The sequence below is a fragment of the Amblyomma americanum genome, chromosome 1 (genome assembly GCF_052857255.1).
Source record: "Amblyomma americanum isolate KBUSLIRL-KWMA chromosome 1, ASM5285725v1, whole genome shotgun sequence".
In the NCBI taxonomy this organism is placed as follows: domain Eukaryota; kingdom Metazoa; phylum Arthropoda; class Arachnida; order Ixodida; family Ixodidae; genus Amblyomma; species Amblyomma americanum.
The window spans coordinates 501,117,127-501,132,621 of NC_135497.1; the positions used below are offsets into that span (position 1 = coordinate 501,117,127).

A 15,495-nucleotide genomic window follows, 5' to 3' on the forward strand; every position below is an offset into this window, starting at 1 on the left:
CGTGGACCCATTCACGCTACGCGCGGATGACTGCACTGTCGATTTCAACTTGTGGCCGCCCGTCGACATCGCCGATATTCACGAATTTCTAGTTCTGAGAACTAGTTTTGTTACTCGGCAGCAGCTTAAGGCCAGAAAAGCTTTGGAAGGGCACAACTTCCTCACAAGTGGATGGGTACGCGAGCCATGCATGAAAACGGTCGTAGCCGACACAGTGATACTCAAAACACAGGTAAGGACATAAAACCTGTTTTTTTCGTGAAGTACTAATTCCTTTCGTCGCCGTTGTCATTTGCGCCCAGGTGAACCACCCGTGGACTGATCTGGTTTCTTTAAGGCATAACCCAGGTGCAGCGATGGGGTCCAGTCGGGGCTGGAATCGTCGAAAAGTTTAGACGGCCGACCTAGAAAATAAATGTACGCGTGTGACCAAGAGTGATCACTTTCGGCAGCAGTTCCTAACTTTCAAATACATTCGAGGCGCATGTTTAGGAAAAACTACGAAGAGACGCGTCGTGAGGTGCCTGTTTTGCAAAGCGTAAAGCGCGAGTGCAGAAGTAAAAAACAAACGCGCAGTAAGCCAAGAAATCGTTGTACGCACCTGAAACGAAGTGGAGTGCACAGACTTTATACTTGTCTGGATTGGCGTCAGTCTCACTCCTGTTAATACGTGCCAGCCACTCGCGTCGGCGTCGATATGAAAGCTGCTTTGCTTTCTCGCACTCGTGCAGGCGTATTTTTGGAATCTTGAAGAACCGGCAGTCGGCCTGTCCTGTCTTCAGTTTCTGCGCTTTGCTTTGGGTTCTGCTGGTGCAGCCCACAACAGCACAGTACACCGTAACGCCAGCACTGTTGCACGCACGTACTACGCGAGCGTAAAAACCAACGTGCGCTTCCTGCGTCGGCTGCTACCAAGGACGACAAAATGGCGGACTACCCAGAATGCATAGCGCCACCGGCTTTCGTGCAAACTCCCTATACTATCTTATTGTCTTAACGGTATATTTATAGATGCAGCTATAGCTCCTTGTGTGGGAGCTGTTCTTGAGCCCCTGAGTTAGCGAGCAGTTATTTATGACATTGTTATGATGATCGAGTTTAGCTCGAATAAATAGAGACAATGCAAATCTTATTAAGTTTTATTTCAGTAACTGGAAAACAGGACACAAGACTCGCAACAATGACAGAAGAGGCTGTTTAACTAACCCACCAGGTATAAAGTTTGCATGCGCAGATATAGTTGCCTGCTGAGCATAAATGGAATAAGTGCTGTTAATAGAGCAGTACTTTCGAATTCAATTCAGAGGTGCTTTTAGAAAACATGGCGGACAGACATTTTCGTCAATACAGTGAAAAGCTACGCGAACCAAATGAAACAAAATAAAGTGCTCAATGAATCAGAAAGAAAGATAAGCTACGGGAAAATGAAAAAAATACAGATAATAAGCGTGCTGTCACCGGAAACGTTCAATTAAGCGCTTTATCTTTAAGGACGATTTTAAGAGAACTGACCTCATTAAATCTGCTGTCTCCCTAACACACAAATAGAAATAGGCTGTTAGCAAGCGAGATTTTACGAAGGGGGCAGATAATGACAAGTGACATACAGAACTCTCTTGTCGATCTTCCATATTTTGCTCGGCGGCCGGGCTGCCGGCACATTAGCCGTAATTCGTGGGCGAGAGTGCCCCTCTCCCCACACGTTATGCAATATTGTTCTTTCTCTTCTAAGTTGTTATGCATACCCAGAAGGGGCTTATATGATTTCCCCCTTGCAATCCTCTCCATGCAATTGCCTCCTCGTTTCCGAGGGAACAATCGGGCGGCGGATAGACCCTCCTATTCAGCTTATACTGTTCCGTGACCTCGTGCTATGAAATAAAGCTATCTTTCATGTCTATGCGAGAGGGCTAGAGACCTATAGGGCAAGCTTGTGTGCAGCGTCATTTCCTGCAGTAGACTCGTGCGCTGGAATCCATATCATCTCCATGTTACGTACGTTCTATCGGCTTCGCTTCGAGGGCGCGTTTGGCCTCTTCCGAGATTTTAATAAAAAGAAATGGCGCGTGTCATTGCACAATTCTCCCCCAAAACCAATTTATTTTTCAATTTGGCTTTCTGAAATTATCTGCAGTGTTAGCGCGCCGTTTCGAAGCGCATTTGGTTTCATGTCTCCGCACACAACGAGCAACAATAAAGTTGTAAATATCAACGAAGTTGTATTAAACATATAATATCTTGTGTCAGCGCCTTTAATGTCGTTTCGGAAAAAGCAAGATATTTAACAAATAAAGAAAAATGCCTACTACCCTGTGTGTGTCAGTCAGGCTATCTATGGAAACCGCCAGTAACTGGACCACAGATGTAACCAGGGGGATGCAGCTTTTCGCTTTCGACCAGGGTTAACCAGTGCGAAACCACCAGCAATTTTTAGCTGTTGAACAAAAATTCCTCCTGTTCCAAGAAGAGAAGTCGAGACCACCGCCTGTTAGCGGCAGTCTCGTTACCAATTGAGCTAACCAGAGCAGCGTCGACATGAACCCTGCAAAGCGGGTTGTGTCGAGATGGGTATATGTAAACGCCGCAGGGTGTCGTCGGGAGACCACTGGGCTCGACTAACTTTACCGCTCAACTTCCGTTTCAAGCGCTGAGCTGACTCAGAGGTCCCTGTGCAAATTACATTGAACTCCCTTTCACGTTCGCGGAAAGCATTCTCTGCAGGGGAGAACAGAAGCGGGAACCGGTTTCCTGTTCGCGCTGTTGTGCCTCGGGGGGCGCGCCGCAAGAGTGGACTCGCTCCTATCGAGTTCATGTAAACAGATACTCGTCCTAGATTGGACTATTTTGAACCAAATTGGGCTACTATTATTTTTTCCTGGGTTCTTTTTAGACAGTTTGGCGTTTTGCCTATTTTTGGGCTATACACTCCCTGAAAATCTAAATGGTAAAAGAAACGTCTTTTGAAAAAGTGCGCTTTGTTTGGTTAGCTATCGATGCATCTTTTTTGTTCTTCTTGCTCTCTTTTCTTCATTAAGCCCCGTGTACATGGATTCAACAGTAGCGCGTCACATTTTTACAGTATCTCGCGGAGCCGATGCGCTACCGTTTACACGTACCGCATCAAGTCTGGCAGCACGGTGACCCTCGCTCATTGCGCGCCGCAAAGGGGTCCAGTCTTCCGTATCTGGAGCGAAGCCTGCTTTGTTATCCGGCTAAGGGGTATTGTATAGCCACGACAGGGAGGAGGAGGGACACCTCCAAACATGCTTACATTCACCGCTGAGGTCAACTTGCCATTCTCGATCTGCCCCCGTCTGGAGCTTTGACGCGACGCGTTTTCCTAGCGCATCATCACCGCTTACATGAATGCGATGTGCTGCTGTCGCATTCATGCAAACTCCGCTCGGCTAGTGTCACAGCGGGCGGTTGAAACTGGTGGGTAGTTAGTCCAAGCAAACGATTTATTTCAGGCAAATGCTTTCAAAGAGAACGTTCCCCGTTGTTTCCATGGTAGAGAGAGGGCAGATAAATAGGTTTGTTTACCACACGAAGTGAACAAGATAAGAGGGAGCCAGCGGTTTGGCAAAAGGACTTGTCTTCATCTGGGCAAAGCGTTCATCAGTTTCACTCCCAGGAGGAAGCCCGGATTAGGGGGAGGAGAGTGGATGGGGAAGGCTTAGGAGCGGAAACTTGAAAATCTTGTTTGGGCAGGATGGGTGCTAAAAATGTTTAACTTGCTGACCTACAGAACAGTGATAAAGAAACACGCCATCTCAGCAGAAAAGAATGCAGGAGGTGGGGAGATTGAAGAGATAGCGATTGCGGGCTTGAAAGGCTGTGTGACTTAGACATTGTCTAGGGGATGTATCCTCTAAAGAAAATTCTAACAAGCCTGAAAATCCCTTTCTCGAGTTCACAGCGCTCTCCTCGTCTGGACACAAATCGCACTACAGATACATTGATCACTGAGCTGCGAAGTTCGGCATTGATCATCGGGGGGAGGGGGCACTCGTTTTAGCTTTCTTTCAGTGAAGAAATGCGTCAGCGTTGAGAATGCGGAACGCCACGAGGGAATTAAAAAGATTCACTGGCAACATTCGCAATGGGCAAAAAAAAATAATAACATCAGTCATTCTACCTTACCAGCGCTGTTAAAGCTATGCGCTTCCCCCAAATAGGACGCATTGCAACCTTTGCCAGCTAGACGTTACTTCAAGGGCCCTGTTCGAGAGCGGGCAACTCTTAGGCGAAGGGCCTGATCACAACGCACAAAGCTGTTTTCTTTCTATGCTCCCTTCATTCTTTCCCACTCGGTTGTTTTATTTCCACTGTTCAGCTCCGATTTGGTGACCCGGAGTGACCTGTTATCCCAAGCAAGAGCGACAGCGGTGGAAATTTGGATCCTGAAACAAGGACTCCACCCACTATTTGTATTTTTTCTTCTTTATTGTTCCTTTCTGTGAATGAATATTTGCCGCTACTATCCGCGGCTCAGGTGCTTCCGGCCTCAATGGCAGATGCGGCTGGTAGCAACATCTTTTATTTCCATTTTTACTTTATTATGAAAACAAAAGCCACTAATATTAGCCAGGAAGGAGAGAATGAATTTTGCAGAGGAGGATGGGCTTAATGCAAAGCTACCCCCCCCCCCCCCCCCCCCGGCTGGTATGACACTACACTCGCAGACCGCTTTTTGTGACTATGCAGCCAAGACTAGTTAGGAAAGTGAAGGAGGCGCGCCTTTGTCAACCAACTGCGATCCCCTCCACAGGTCATTTGTTGTGGCCAGGGCTGCAGGGGGATGAAGGGGGAGATGGTGCAGGCTCACTAATACCCCTGTCACACGGGACGTTGAATGTCATTCGCAGCGAATGACATTACGTATGAATGGCGTTTTTTTCGCTGCTACACGGGCACAGTCAATGACATTCACAGCTAACGACATTCGCCCATTGAATGAGTTTCCCGAACTCATGCAAGCGCGACCTGTGTAATCTCGACGACAGCGGCTTGGCGAAAAATTACAAAACTGATTAGTGAGAACAAAACGTATTCAAAGAAAACTTTATTTTAATTGCTGCAATGAACTTTTGAATCATTTTTTGATGTAAAATAAGGTATTTGAAGCGATTTGCGCAACTACACTCTTGTTCCCAGTCGCCGCCAGTTACTGTAGAGACGGCCGCGTTTGTTTACAAACCGTCCTCCATCTTGCCTGAGTAGCTTGGTCGTCACTCCATTTGCCTTCAGTGCTCGCAATGGAAAACAACTCTGCAGCTTCGCCAGCCCAGCAGAAGGCGTGTGAACAAGCAATGTTCGCTTGCACTGTTGCTCATCAGCGACTGTCAAGAATTCGGCACCAATTTCGCAGCCCTCCATAGTGCCGACAGCGGGAGGAAGTGCGGGCGGCATGTACGGGAGGGATCGTGAGCGGCTTTGAGCCTGTCTTGCTTTGGATATTTCAGTGGATTGCTTGTTGACTATTGCTCCCACAAGGCGTTGCAAAAAATTTTTAAAGAGTCTATTAATGTGTAACAGTGTGATACTAGCAATAAACATAAAAAATGTGTATGAAAAACATGATTTGTAACGTTCTGCTGTCATAGCAGTTAGCCGATGGACATCGCCATCATTTGCAAATGCCGTTTTGTGTACCCGTGTAGAACGGGAACGCCAGCAGGCAGTGACATTCGTTGTGAATGTCATTCGCTGCGAATGACATTCAACGTCCCGTGTGACAGGGGTATAAGGCTGAGATAAGTCACTCCCCATGACAATGGAACGAAGCCCAGTCCTTAGCTTCTTTCCTGCCTAGCCTTGGCTACCTAGCCACAAAAAGCCCCCCCCCCCCTTTCTTCGTCCTCCGGGAACGCCTGGTCTGGTCTCCCGCCCCTCAAGTTCCCTTCTCCCGAGAGCCGTACTCTACACAGGGACGCAAGTTCTCCCTGAATATTAGCTGCATTCTCTTTTACCTCCTCTCCCCTATAGTCCTGCTTAGGGCCCGTCCCAGTGGTCGTGACGATGACAGCACCAATTACAAGGCTCTGATTTCCCTTTCCTTCTTCATCAGCCGCTGTCTCCTCCCCCAGCCTAGAGCAATCAGTTCCGGACCGTCGCTAAGTATGCGCGAGTGTCGAGTTCACTCGAGTCCCTTATTCAAGCAGATATGGACAGGTTTGACGACACTTCCAGCAACTCGGAGGAGTCTGCGGACAAACTTTCCGAAGATGCAAGCAGCGTGGGTGTGCACAGTCACATCGACGAGGCGGCCTTTTTAGTTCAGCGTCCCGGACGCAAGCCCATCGTGTGGGGCTACGACTCCTTCATCGATTACCGCCCCATCGTGTTCGTGGATCCGCTGCCTGAGCATCGGGTGTGCTTCCTGTGCTTTGAGGTACCGCCGTTCCTATGGATGATCCCGTGCGGCCATGTGATGTGCAGAAACTGTGTGACGTTTGACACTCAGGTAGTCGACTCCGCCGCAACAGCAATGGCTATCTGCCTCAAAGACAATACAGAGTACACCACAGCCGATGTCCAGAGACTAGACTTCAACGCCAAGGAGCTGGGGACTCTACGCGTCTACTGCCCCAACCTCGAGAACGGCTGCACACAGAGCAGCGAGCTTCGGCACCTCGAGAGCCACTACCCGAGGCACTGTCTCCACGAACCCTCGTCGTGCACGCGCTGCCCATCGCGGGACGGCATCCTCATCTGCAACTTCGCCTGACACCGCTACAGAAGCATTGGAAGAAAGCTCGCTCTTTGGTTTTCCCAGTACCTGCAGGAGGCAGGAAGTGACGTCTCGGCGACGCCCTAGTTCCGCCGTCGCAGCACGGGGCAGCTTCGCATGGGACTCCAGGGGAAGTGTCGCGCCCGTCTGAAGCCCCACAAGCTGGCGTGATTGCGCGCAGTGCAAAGGTGGATCCTGAGCTCGTGGGATTCTACAACCGGGCCGAACTCCTCTTGAACACTGGGACTTCAAGTTCGCCACTTTGGTGTTCAACGCCCAGCGTCAGCTATGTGCTCCGGAAGATTGGAGGATAAGCCCGACTGGAAACGCCCTGTAGTCTTTCGCATATCTGCAGCTGCGCCAAAATAGCAACCACTGTGGTCGGAAGGAACAGATACGCTCGTCTTAGCGCTCATCATACTTGGCGTCGACAAGAGAGCTCATGACTGCTCTTGCCACTCCTTTGCATGCAGGTAGGGACCACTGTGTTATATCACTGCTCTGCATAAACTGTAGCTGGAGATTCGGAACAGCTTTTCGTAACATTTTTATTGTGGTTGATTAAAGAACAACGTTTGCCATTCTGATTTCATTACTCCTAGTATTCTAGTAGTTCCTTGCATGCATTTTTCAGTATTGCATTCCAGTATTATGTCATTCATATTATCCTGCATTTCATTCCAATTTACAATTATTGCTGCTTTTTACAATATTGCGGCTGAATAGACAATAAGGGACATTTGCATAGCTTAAGAGGATGTTCGGGCGGGTTCTTTCTGTCGATAATGCGCCCGAAAGCGCGCCACTCTCTTGATATGGTTAAATGCATTGTCCGGTGTACTAGTGTAGTTCGTATCGCATTCGCATATTAAACAAATCACCTGAATTTGTCACGCAAATTTGATTCGTTTTATTAGGCACACGTGCCGAATTAAGATTTATTTATTTTATGTATTGACTCCGGTAAATGCGGTATTATATATTCGGGAGCTAAAACTGCACTCAGCAATGGACCTTTTTCTGGTAGCCTCTTTCGCACGCGCCATGCGTGCCTAAGGAAAATGCTCGATCAGGTCGTTTCACCTCCTCTTCCAAAAATGAAATTCGCATGCCCGTATAGGCTACGAATGACGGGGCAGCGTTTATGTGCAGTAGCGCGTTTTCTAGGGCCATGCAGAGTAACACGTGCTACTAGCATACACCACACCAAAGCGTTAGGAAGGGGGCTGGTATCGGATGAAGTCTCTTCGCTTTGACTGGCCTTGCTACACAAGTGCAAGGAGTGTAGCACTTTCGCATTAGTTTTGGAATTGCAGCGCGCGCCTGCGGCACTTCCATCCCTAATTGCTTTGCGAAATTGCCAGCATAGTGCAGCATGAGTTCTTGGCTGCTTTGCATTCCGGCTTCTCTCAGAAATCTTAAAATCTTCCGGAGATTTCGCGAGGCATTTCGCCAAAAAGAAAACGCTTTTCAAGCCTGGGCTCCATGTGCGCGAAAGAGCGAGCGACGCGACAAGGCGGCACGGCGACGCTGGCTCCGTCGCTTGTGGGCAACCTCCATGCAAGCGAAGGCGGCAGGCGACGCGAACCCGCGACGTGCGCAGCGTACTCCGTGCTTTACGCACTCAAGCTTAGACACACGCCCGTAACCTGTTCTCTCTCTTAACATTTTGTGAATGTGCCTCATAGTCAGGGCCAAAGGAATATTTCCTCTACGGCAGCGGTGTAGCGGCAGTGGAGATAACCAACGGCGTGCTTGCGGAGACGAAGTCACATCACGGGTTCACGGGGGAGGTGTGCTTCCGTTCGGTGCCTGTGCACTCCGGCTTAACAAAAACACTCCCATAAACTGTCACCGCAATCTGATTGTAAGTGAGCAAACTATAATTTACCAGTGAGAATGAGCGCCGCGGAGTGTTTCTGCACAGTTGGAGCGCAGCGGCACGATGGATCGAGCGCCGGTACCCGCGGCTCGACACGCATCTCTTCCTGCAGTACGACAGCTCGCGTAGCCCGCTCCAAATGCTGTTAGCCCTCTGCACCCAACAAGTAGATTGTTTTAATTATTTAAATCATGCGGGTCTGCCTCGCAGCTACAAAACCAAATATTTTCTCGGCGGTGGCGATGACCAACACGACGGGCGGGTTTCGTGAGATGTACCCGTGAGAAACTTTGGACAAACCAGAAACGGCTTTGGGGGGGCTCTGATTGGCCAGTCGCCTGGGGGGCTTCCGGGTGACGAGCGAAATTTTCTGTGGGTGCAGATCCGAGCGACACAGCAAGCGACACATGCGTTTTACTTCGCGCGACGGCGTCGCTCGTCGCTTGCCGCCGTCGCCTTCCCGTGAGTTTTCGCGTACATGGAGTCCAGGCTTCCAGTGCAGCAATATGGCGGTGCCCACGCGTTGGTTGGAGAAGAAATCACCGCAGTCGTAGTGAAATTATGACAGTTATTTCTTAACTGTTCGTGGCGTCATAATTGCAAACAGACGGTCAAGTCGAGACCCATGACCAGCAATTCAACGGATATTAGTGTATCATCTGCGTGTAGAGATGTTGCGACTTTTTTTTTCAGTAAAACGACGAGTCCGTAGGATTGGCTGATGGCAACCCTTCATTGCGAGTTGCTGAATGAAAATGTTTCACGTGGTTCGGGATTCTGGCGTCCGTTGATGTCGATGGCTCGCAGCTGGCTGTAATTCGGCGACGACACCACTGCTACCAGCCAACTAAGTCTGCACTCGACAATTCCTTTTGGAAACAGCCAATTGCAAACTTCACTTGAACCGCCTCAACAAGAGTCCCTCGATGTTCTCGGCCTAGCGCAGGCCTGAGTTGTTCTTTCTTAAGCGGCGGTGGTCAATGCGCCCCCAACGTTTCTCTGCTGCGGGTTGGGAATGACGCGCACGCGGCGCTTTTTTGCAAAATGCTTGTTTGTCGTGCACACCAGTGCACGAACCACTCACGAAATGACTGGAATATCTTGCGAATTCCAAGAGAAGCCAAAAGGCGACTCCTCTGGCTGGTAAGAAAAAAAAAAAGAGCCAACCAACTGCAGTCATGTGAGTGCGGTGTGTTACCATTTCGGCATTTGTCAAGTTTGGCGTTCATTTGGGGGCTTTTGCCCGCGGCATTTACCATTCGTTCATTCTTGATCTCTTGCACATGTGTGCACGTACAACTGGTTGAATCTCTTGGTTACATACACCAATGCGTATGGATGTACACTCTGTGTAATCGGTGCCACCAATACTTGTACACGTTTGGTTTTGCTTACGGGTAAAACTGCGTCCACAATGCAATGGTATACGTAGAGAGAGCTTGGAGCTTTCTTTTTGTTTTCTGCTCAATGCAGTGTGATTCCAGGGAACCTCGATCGAGTTTGTCCTCATTGATAACATGACAAATGGCAGTGAGTGCCGAAGAATTGATGGTTATTTGATCGATTAATAGCACAAATTTCTAGGAGTCAATGACCGGGCTAAGTTGAATAGGACTCTTGTGTGCAGGCTCCGAGCGCTTAGTGCACATTCTGAGCAAAGAACAAAGCTTGTGAAAAAAATGAGTGCTCATCCAGAGCATGGTCCTTGGTTTTTGGAACTCAAATACTGTAAAAGCCCTGTCATTTACGATTTCTGAAATCATTGCTTAGGCTACCACCCGCGTTCTACCTGTAACTCTAGCCTAAAGACTGGTGAACTATATTATTGACTCTTTGTGCTTAATCAGCATATCACTTATGAAGCTAATTTTGCAAGAAGATGTCTTTGTATACACAGGCCCAGCTATTTAGCTCTACTCAAATAGGCAGTACAGCTTAAGGCCCAAGGGGCACAAACTTAGCACTGCTATGACACGCTGTTTGCGAAACCATGTGCTGGGACTACGCAGGTGCTTTATCCAGGAAAAAAAACATACCGAACAATTCTGGGGAAAAGCATTTAACGTTTATGAGCGCAATTTTTTCATATATTGTAGGCTTTCACTACAACAATCAAGATATCTGCAGATATCCCGTCGGCAGGCTTGCACTCTTTTTAGTATTAGCGTTTTTGCTCTCCTCAAAAGCTTTCCCTACTGGTTTTCTATGGCAATCTTAACTGCTCGATGCGATGGATGAAAAGAATCTAAAAGAAAGATTTTGCTACATATCGAAAGAATGGACCATTATCTTCAATATTTGTACACCACTATCTTACAGTTTTTCAGTTTACAAAATCTTTGTCAACAAATGTTGAGCATGGTCATATATCGCAGAAAGACACTCCGCATATAAAATCGCTGCATGGTGTGAAGGAAAGAGGCCATATCTTCGCTTCTGCAGTGTTCATATGGCATTGCTTTGACTGCAACGGATTGAGCCCGGGAGCGACTCAGCCGCAACTGACATCCAGAAAAACTGAGGCATTGAGATGAGACCTTCGAAGATCTTCGAGACCAATGGCTTCGACGAAACTGATAGCATTGGTCACTTTCTTCCACTTCTCTTTGTTCGGTGGGACCAGCTCTTTCTTGGAACGGAGATCTCAGAAGGGCAGAAGAAAAAGAGGGAAAAGTTGTGCGCGATCTGTGTCATACTGAAGTTCACCGGCTAGCTATCTCATTAACTTTTTCTACTTAAAAAAGCAGTACACAATCTGGGTAATGTGGCATCAGACGATAAAGTGTACTTTCGTTGGAGTTAGAATCACCTCCGATATGTCCCTTTAACATTCGTAGATGGTCACTTCAGCACGGAATCTTCCAGCCGCAGAGCGAATGCGTGACATCAACCTCGCTGCTTTCTAGTCGACCCGTCAGCATACATCCTGTAAATGGGTTAGTCGATGATGCAGAACGCTGCTAGAAATAGGTACCACACGTGTGCGCTGCAAAACAATTTACAGCAAAGGAAATATTCACAAGTGTCACAAGACTGCTGCGAAAAGTCACGAAGAGCGAAAAAGAACTGAGTTGAGGCTCAAAACTTTTTTTTATTGCAAGAATACGAAAGAGGAAAACCAAACAACAAACTACAGAGACGTCTATTGTCGGAATCTGTCAGCTGCCGATGTTAGGACTATAAGGGTGTACTCTGCAGCGTGGGCAGTGAAATAAGGTGCAAGTTCCCACCTCATGAAGTGCGCGAGACTGCAATCGGTAGCTCTTTGGTACAAATCAGCTCGCGAACGGAGCTGACAATCGCCCGCACCCACACCAGACAATCGCCTTCAAAAACCCGCTGGCACCGTTCGTTTGTATTGCGATGCACGCGAATATATACTTCGGTCCAGCCATGCATTTACTTCTCCCGCACTGAAGCAGGCATGCCTTCGTTGACGTGTCGTCAATGTTACCTAGCTCGCAATATGGTTATGCACACAAGAATGGGAAGCAGCGACTACAGCATGCTACAACAACGCTCACTCCCGCGAACGCGACTGGACGCAAACAAGAAAGTTGTTCTCGAGTTTCTCCTCTACGGTAAAGATGATAAGTAATACTCACCCAAGAACTTGATGATTGTTCGCCCATAGATCTCCAGGCCGCCGGAAAGCGTCGCTGACCTGCAGATGTTCTGGATACGGAGAAAGACTTGTAAAGCACGAGAGGTAATTAAAGCGCATGTGTCAAGGCGAGAAATCTCTAGGAGATGCGAAGATCGTTGGATAGACGAAGGCTCAAGAACAAGCCTCACAAATGCATCGCACCTTGCCGTCGTACAAGATGACTGGAACAGCGAAGCGCATGCGGGCTCTTGCGACGCGTGCCTTCGCCATCTGTCCACGAAGCTTCTCGGTGTGCGCAGCTTGGGAGCATTGCTGAAAGGAAGAAAATTAAGGTCGGGGCTCAATATTTGGGGGGGGGGGGAAGCTGAGCGGCCAATGTTGCTAGAAACGAATTGCGCCCTGGACGGCTGCATCCAGACTGGGTACGTGATGGGACTGATGCTCACCTTCCCAGAATATGGCGCGCACGTGTAACAAACCATCCGAACCAGATTTCCTCACCGAGCGGCTGAACAGGTGTAATGTGAAAATAGTATTGGCCAGGCCATGAAGGTTAGATGCCGAAGATCTGCTTAAGTTCGAATAATAAAGAAGTGCACGTCTATTGTAAGATACCAAATCACTTGAAAGAGGGTACATATGTTTCTTCGACATATATCAAGTTTTGTTCTCCAGTAAATATGAAAGCCTGTTATTCTGTTTCATATGTTCGGTGCCCTGTGCGCGCTGCATTTGAGAGAAATAAGAAAGAGAAAGAAGTTATCGAAAAATGGCACCTCGAAACTCCTACCACCGACCATGAACTCCACATTGAAATGTGCTACATCTCAAGGGCATACACGCTGCCGCGTTGTTTCCAGTGTGGCATGCGGTCACAATGCATTATACGGCCATGTGCTGTGCGTGGTCAGCCCACATTAAAGAACACCAGGTGGTCGAAAGTTATCAGGAGCTGCCCTCTACGGTGTCTCTTCCACACTTATTTTACTCCCTTCATCTGTCCTGCCATCTGGCACCTGGCAGCTGCCTGTGGCCGTTGGTAGGCCTTCCGGGAAGACAGGCTTCACCATTGAGTAATGCCGTCACATCCTTCAGGGAATGGAAATTGTGACCGTGTGAAGTCATAACGACACCACTTGGCTTCATTGTCTCGAACAAGCAAATTGATGACAAACTACGCCAGATTTTTTTCGTGATGAGGTTTCTAACGTCGCATTCATATGAGATACACTGAATGCAATGGCCTCGTAATAGAGCTGCCGCTTCGAATTAGGGGGGCGCTGGTTCCTATCCCCTATAGTGCCTCAGGGTACCTACCAGTTTTCTGATATGTACAACATTCCCTCAGCCTGGTGCTCTTTTTCTGGGGTGAAGTGCCCGAGGAAAAGGTATCCTAAAAAGGTACCTAACAAAGACAAAGTACCTCAAAAACTTGGTTGCTTTTGAAAGTATCGTTAGAAAGAGCAGACGAATGCGATCATCAGGAACATTTTTTTACATTGCTGAACTAGTTCTTGTTTTGAGTTTAGACTTTCGACATTTCCAACATGAGGGACCTGACTGAATCTAATCCGTTTTACTATAGCGTATAGTTTTCAATGCATTCTTCACAAGAGATTATGACGACATATTAGGGACAAACTTTCAACGAAAAGTGGAAGGGAGGATGGCAGCAAGGCATAGCTAAAAGCATTTCATGCTCTTAAAGATAGAACAGCAACCCTTCTTGCTGCGGCCACTGTATGGATGATCACTCGACAGACAGTTTGAGAATCATGTATCGCAAACAAAAAAGCAGGGACCACCTCCGCTGTAGTTATTACTACTGGAAAGTAAGCTAGGTTCTATACGAGCAGCCTCAAACAATCTTGTGTCTTTGGGGTCTTTCCTGGCCGCAACACGCGCTGCGATTTTCACACTTGATCCTTCAGCCCTGGTACATCTTGCGCATGCGCTTAATGAAACTGATGTTATCACTTAGCTTTAAATATTGTTTCTTTCGGTTTATTATGCATCTGTACCCATACGGATGTGTCTGGTTTGTACAATCGCTACTCATTCCCGGTTGTGTCGACTTTGTGTCAAGCCCTTTGCCCTCTTAACCAACTCACAGTTCCTGCAGGATCTCGGAGAAGGCGACAGCCTCCGGCTGCCTGCAGGCCTTCAGCAGCTGCTCGAACAGGTCCTGCGAATGACGGGGTGCCCGAAGCGCCTCTACCGGCGATACGAAGCACGGGGCGACAGCAGCTGCCGCGGCGCACCAAACGTTTTGTTGGTGCTGGTCGAATGAACAGGCACCGAGAACCTCTTCCGATGGGCACTTGTTCTCAGGCAAAGCCAAGTAGGCAGTGTCCTCCGAGAGACCGCTGTTGTTCACATGCGACAACTCTGCGAGAGTGTATCGGGAACACCCTGAGTTCACAAAACAGTTACACATTGTTGACAGCCAACGTTGGAGTAGATTTCAGTTACAGAGCTATTACTCGTTACTATTCACTTGGATAATAAAACAAAAACTGATGCGTAATGATACAAATTAATATTTTAAATTGTTAAATGGGCAAAGCAAAATAGACGAAAAACTTCCTTCAGTGGGCCAGCGCGCATGAAGTCACATTTTAATCCGACAGATGCTCAACTCTAGAGTCTCGAAACCAATGCCTTTCGTAATATTTGAAGATGATTCAGTTAAGGACGAAATGCTTTTAGCACCCGTTATCGGCAAACTCAGGCGAACATCTTCAATAACCGCGGCGAACTTTACTGGCCGAACTCAATGATTATCGCCCACGGTTACTGAGCCTGAGAGCCTTGGTGTAATTATGGCCGCAGCGGCCGCATCTGTAGACAGGAGGAGAAATGGAAAATGTGTCTGCGTGATGTGCGATGTCAGTGCGCGTCAAGAAAACCCATGTGATTTAACTTATTCCGGAGCCCCTCGCTCAACGTCCGCGATAGGCTGTGTCTTCTTATAATTGGGAAAATAATTGGACGTTTTATCTTGTTTAGGATAAATGTGATACAGGTGCGCCAGCACAAGTCGTTCTGGTTTGTTCAACTTCGAGCAAAGGTCGGAGAAATCAGTGAGTGAGAGGTTCAGCGCTAGCGCTCTGAAACTGCCGTTTGGGCATGACGCGATATCGTTAATGGGTTAATACTCATATATGCGCAATTGGTCGTTCTCTAATTTACATTCATAGATCGCTGGGAGTCCTCGTACTCCTCCTGGCGCAGTGGTATAGCGGTTAAGCAATGCGCTAGTGCCCCGGGATG

At 48.0% G+C, this 15,495-nt stretch overlaps 1 protein-coding gene and 1 pseudogene across 1 annotated transcript; one reads left to right on the forward strand and one right to left on the reverse strand.

Moving 5' to 3' along the window:
- LOC144105721 (uncharacterized) overlaps positions 1 to 15,495 on the forward strand; it is a 501,375-nt pseudogene that overhangs the window by 425,585 nt on the left and 60,295 nt on the right.
- Positions 11,101 to 14,415, reverse strand: LOC144105694 (phosphatidylinositol-3,5-bisphosphate 3-phosphatase MTMR14-like). Its single transcript, XM_077638802.1, has 4 exons — positions 14,334 to 14,415; positions 12,424 to 12,534; positions 12,221 to 12,290; positions 11,101 to 11,541 (listed from the first exon to the last, which is right to left on the reverse strand). Exons 2-4 carry the CDS (start codon positions 12,490 to 12,492, stop codon positions 11,462 to 11,464), a joined length of 219 nt encoding a protein of 72 aa, XP_077494928.1. The 5' UTR covers positions 12,493 to 12,534; positions 14,334 to 14,415; the 3' UTR covers positions 11,101 to 11,461.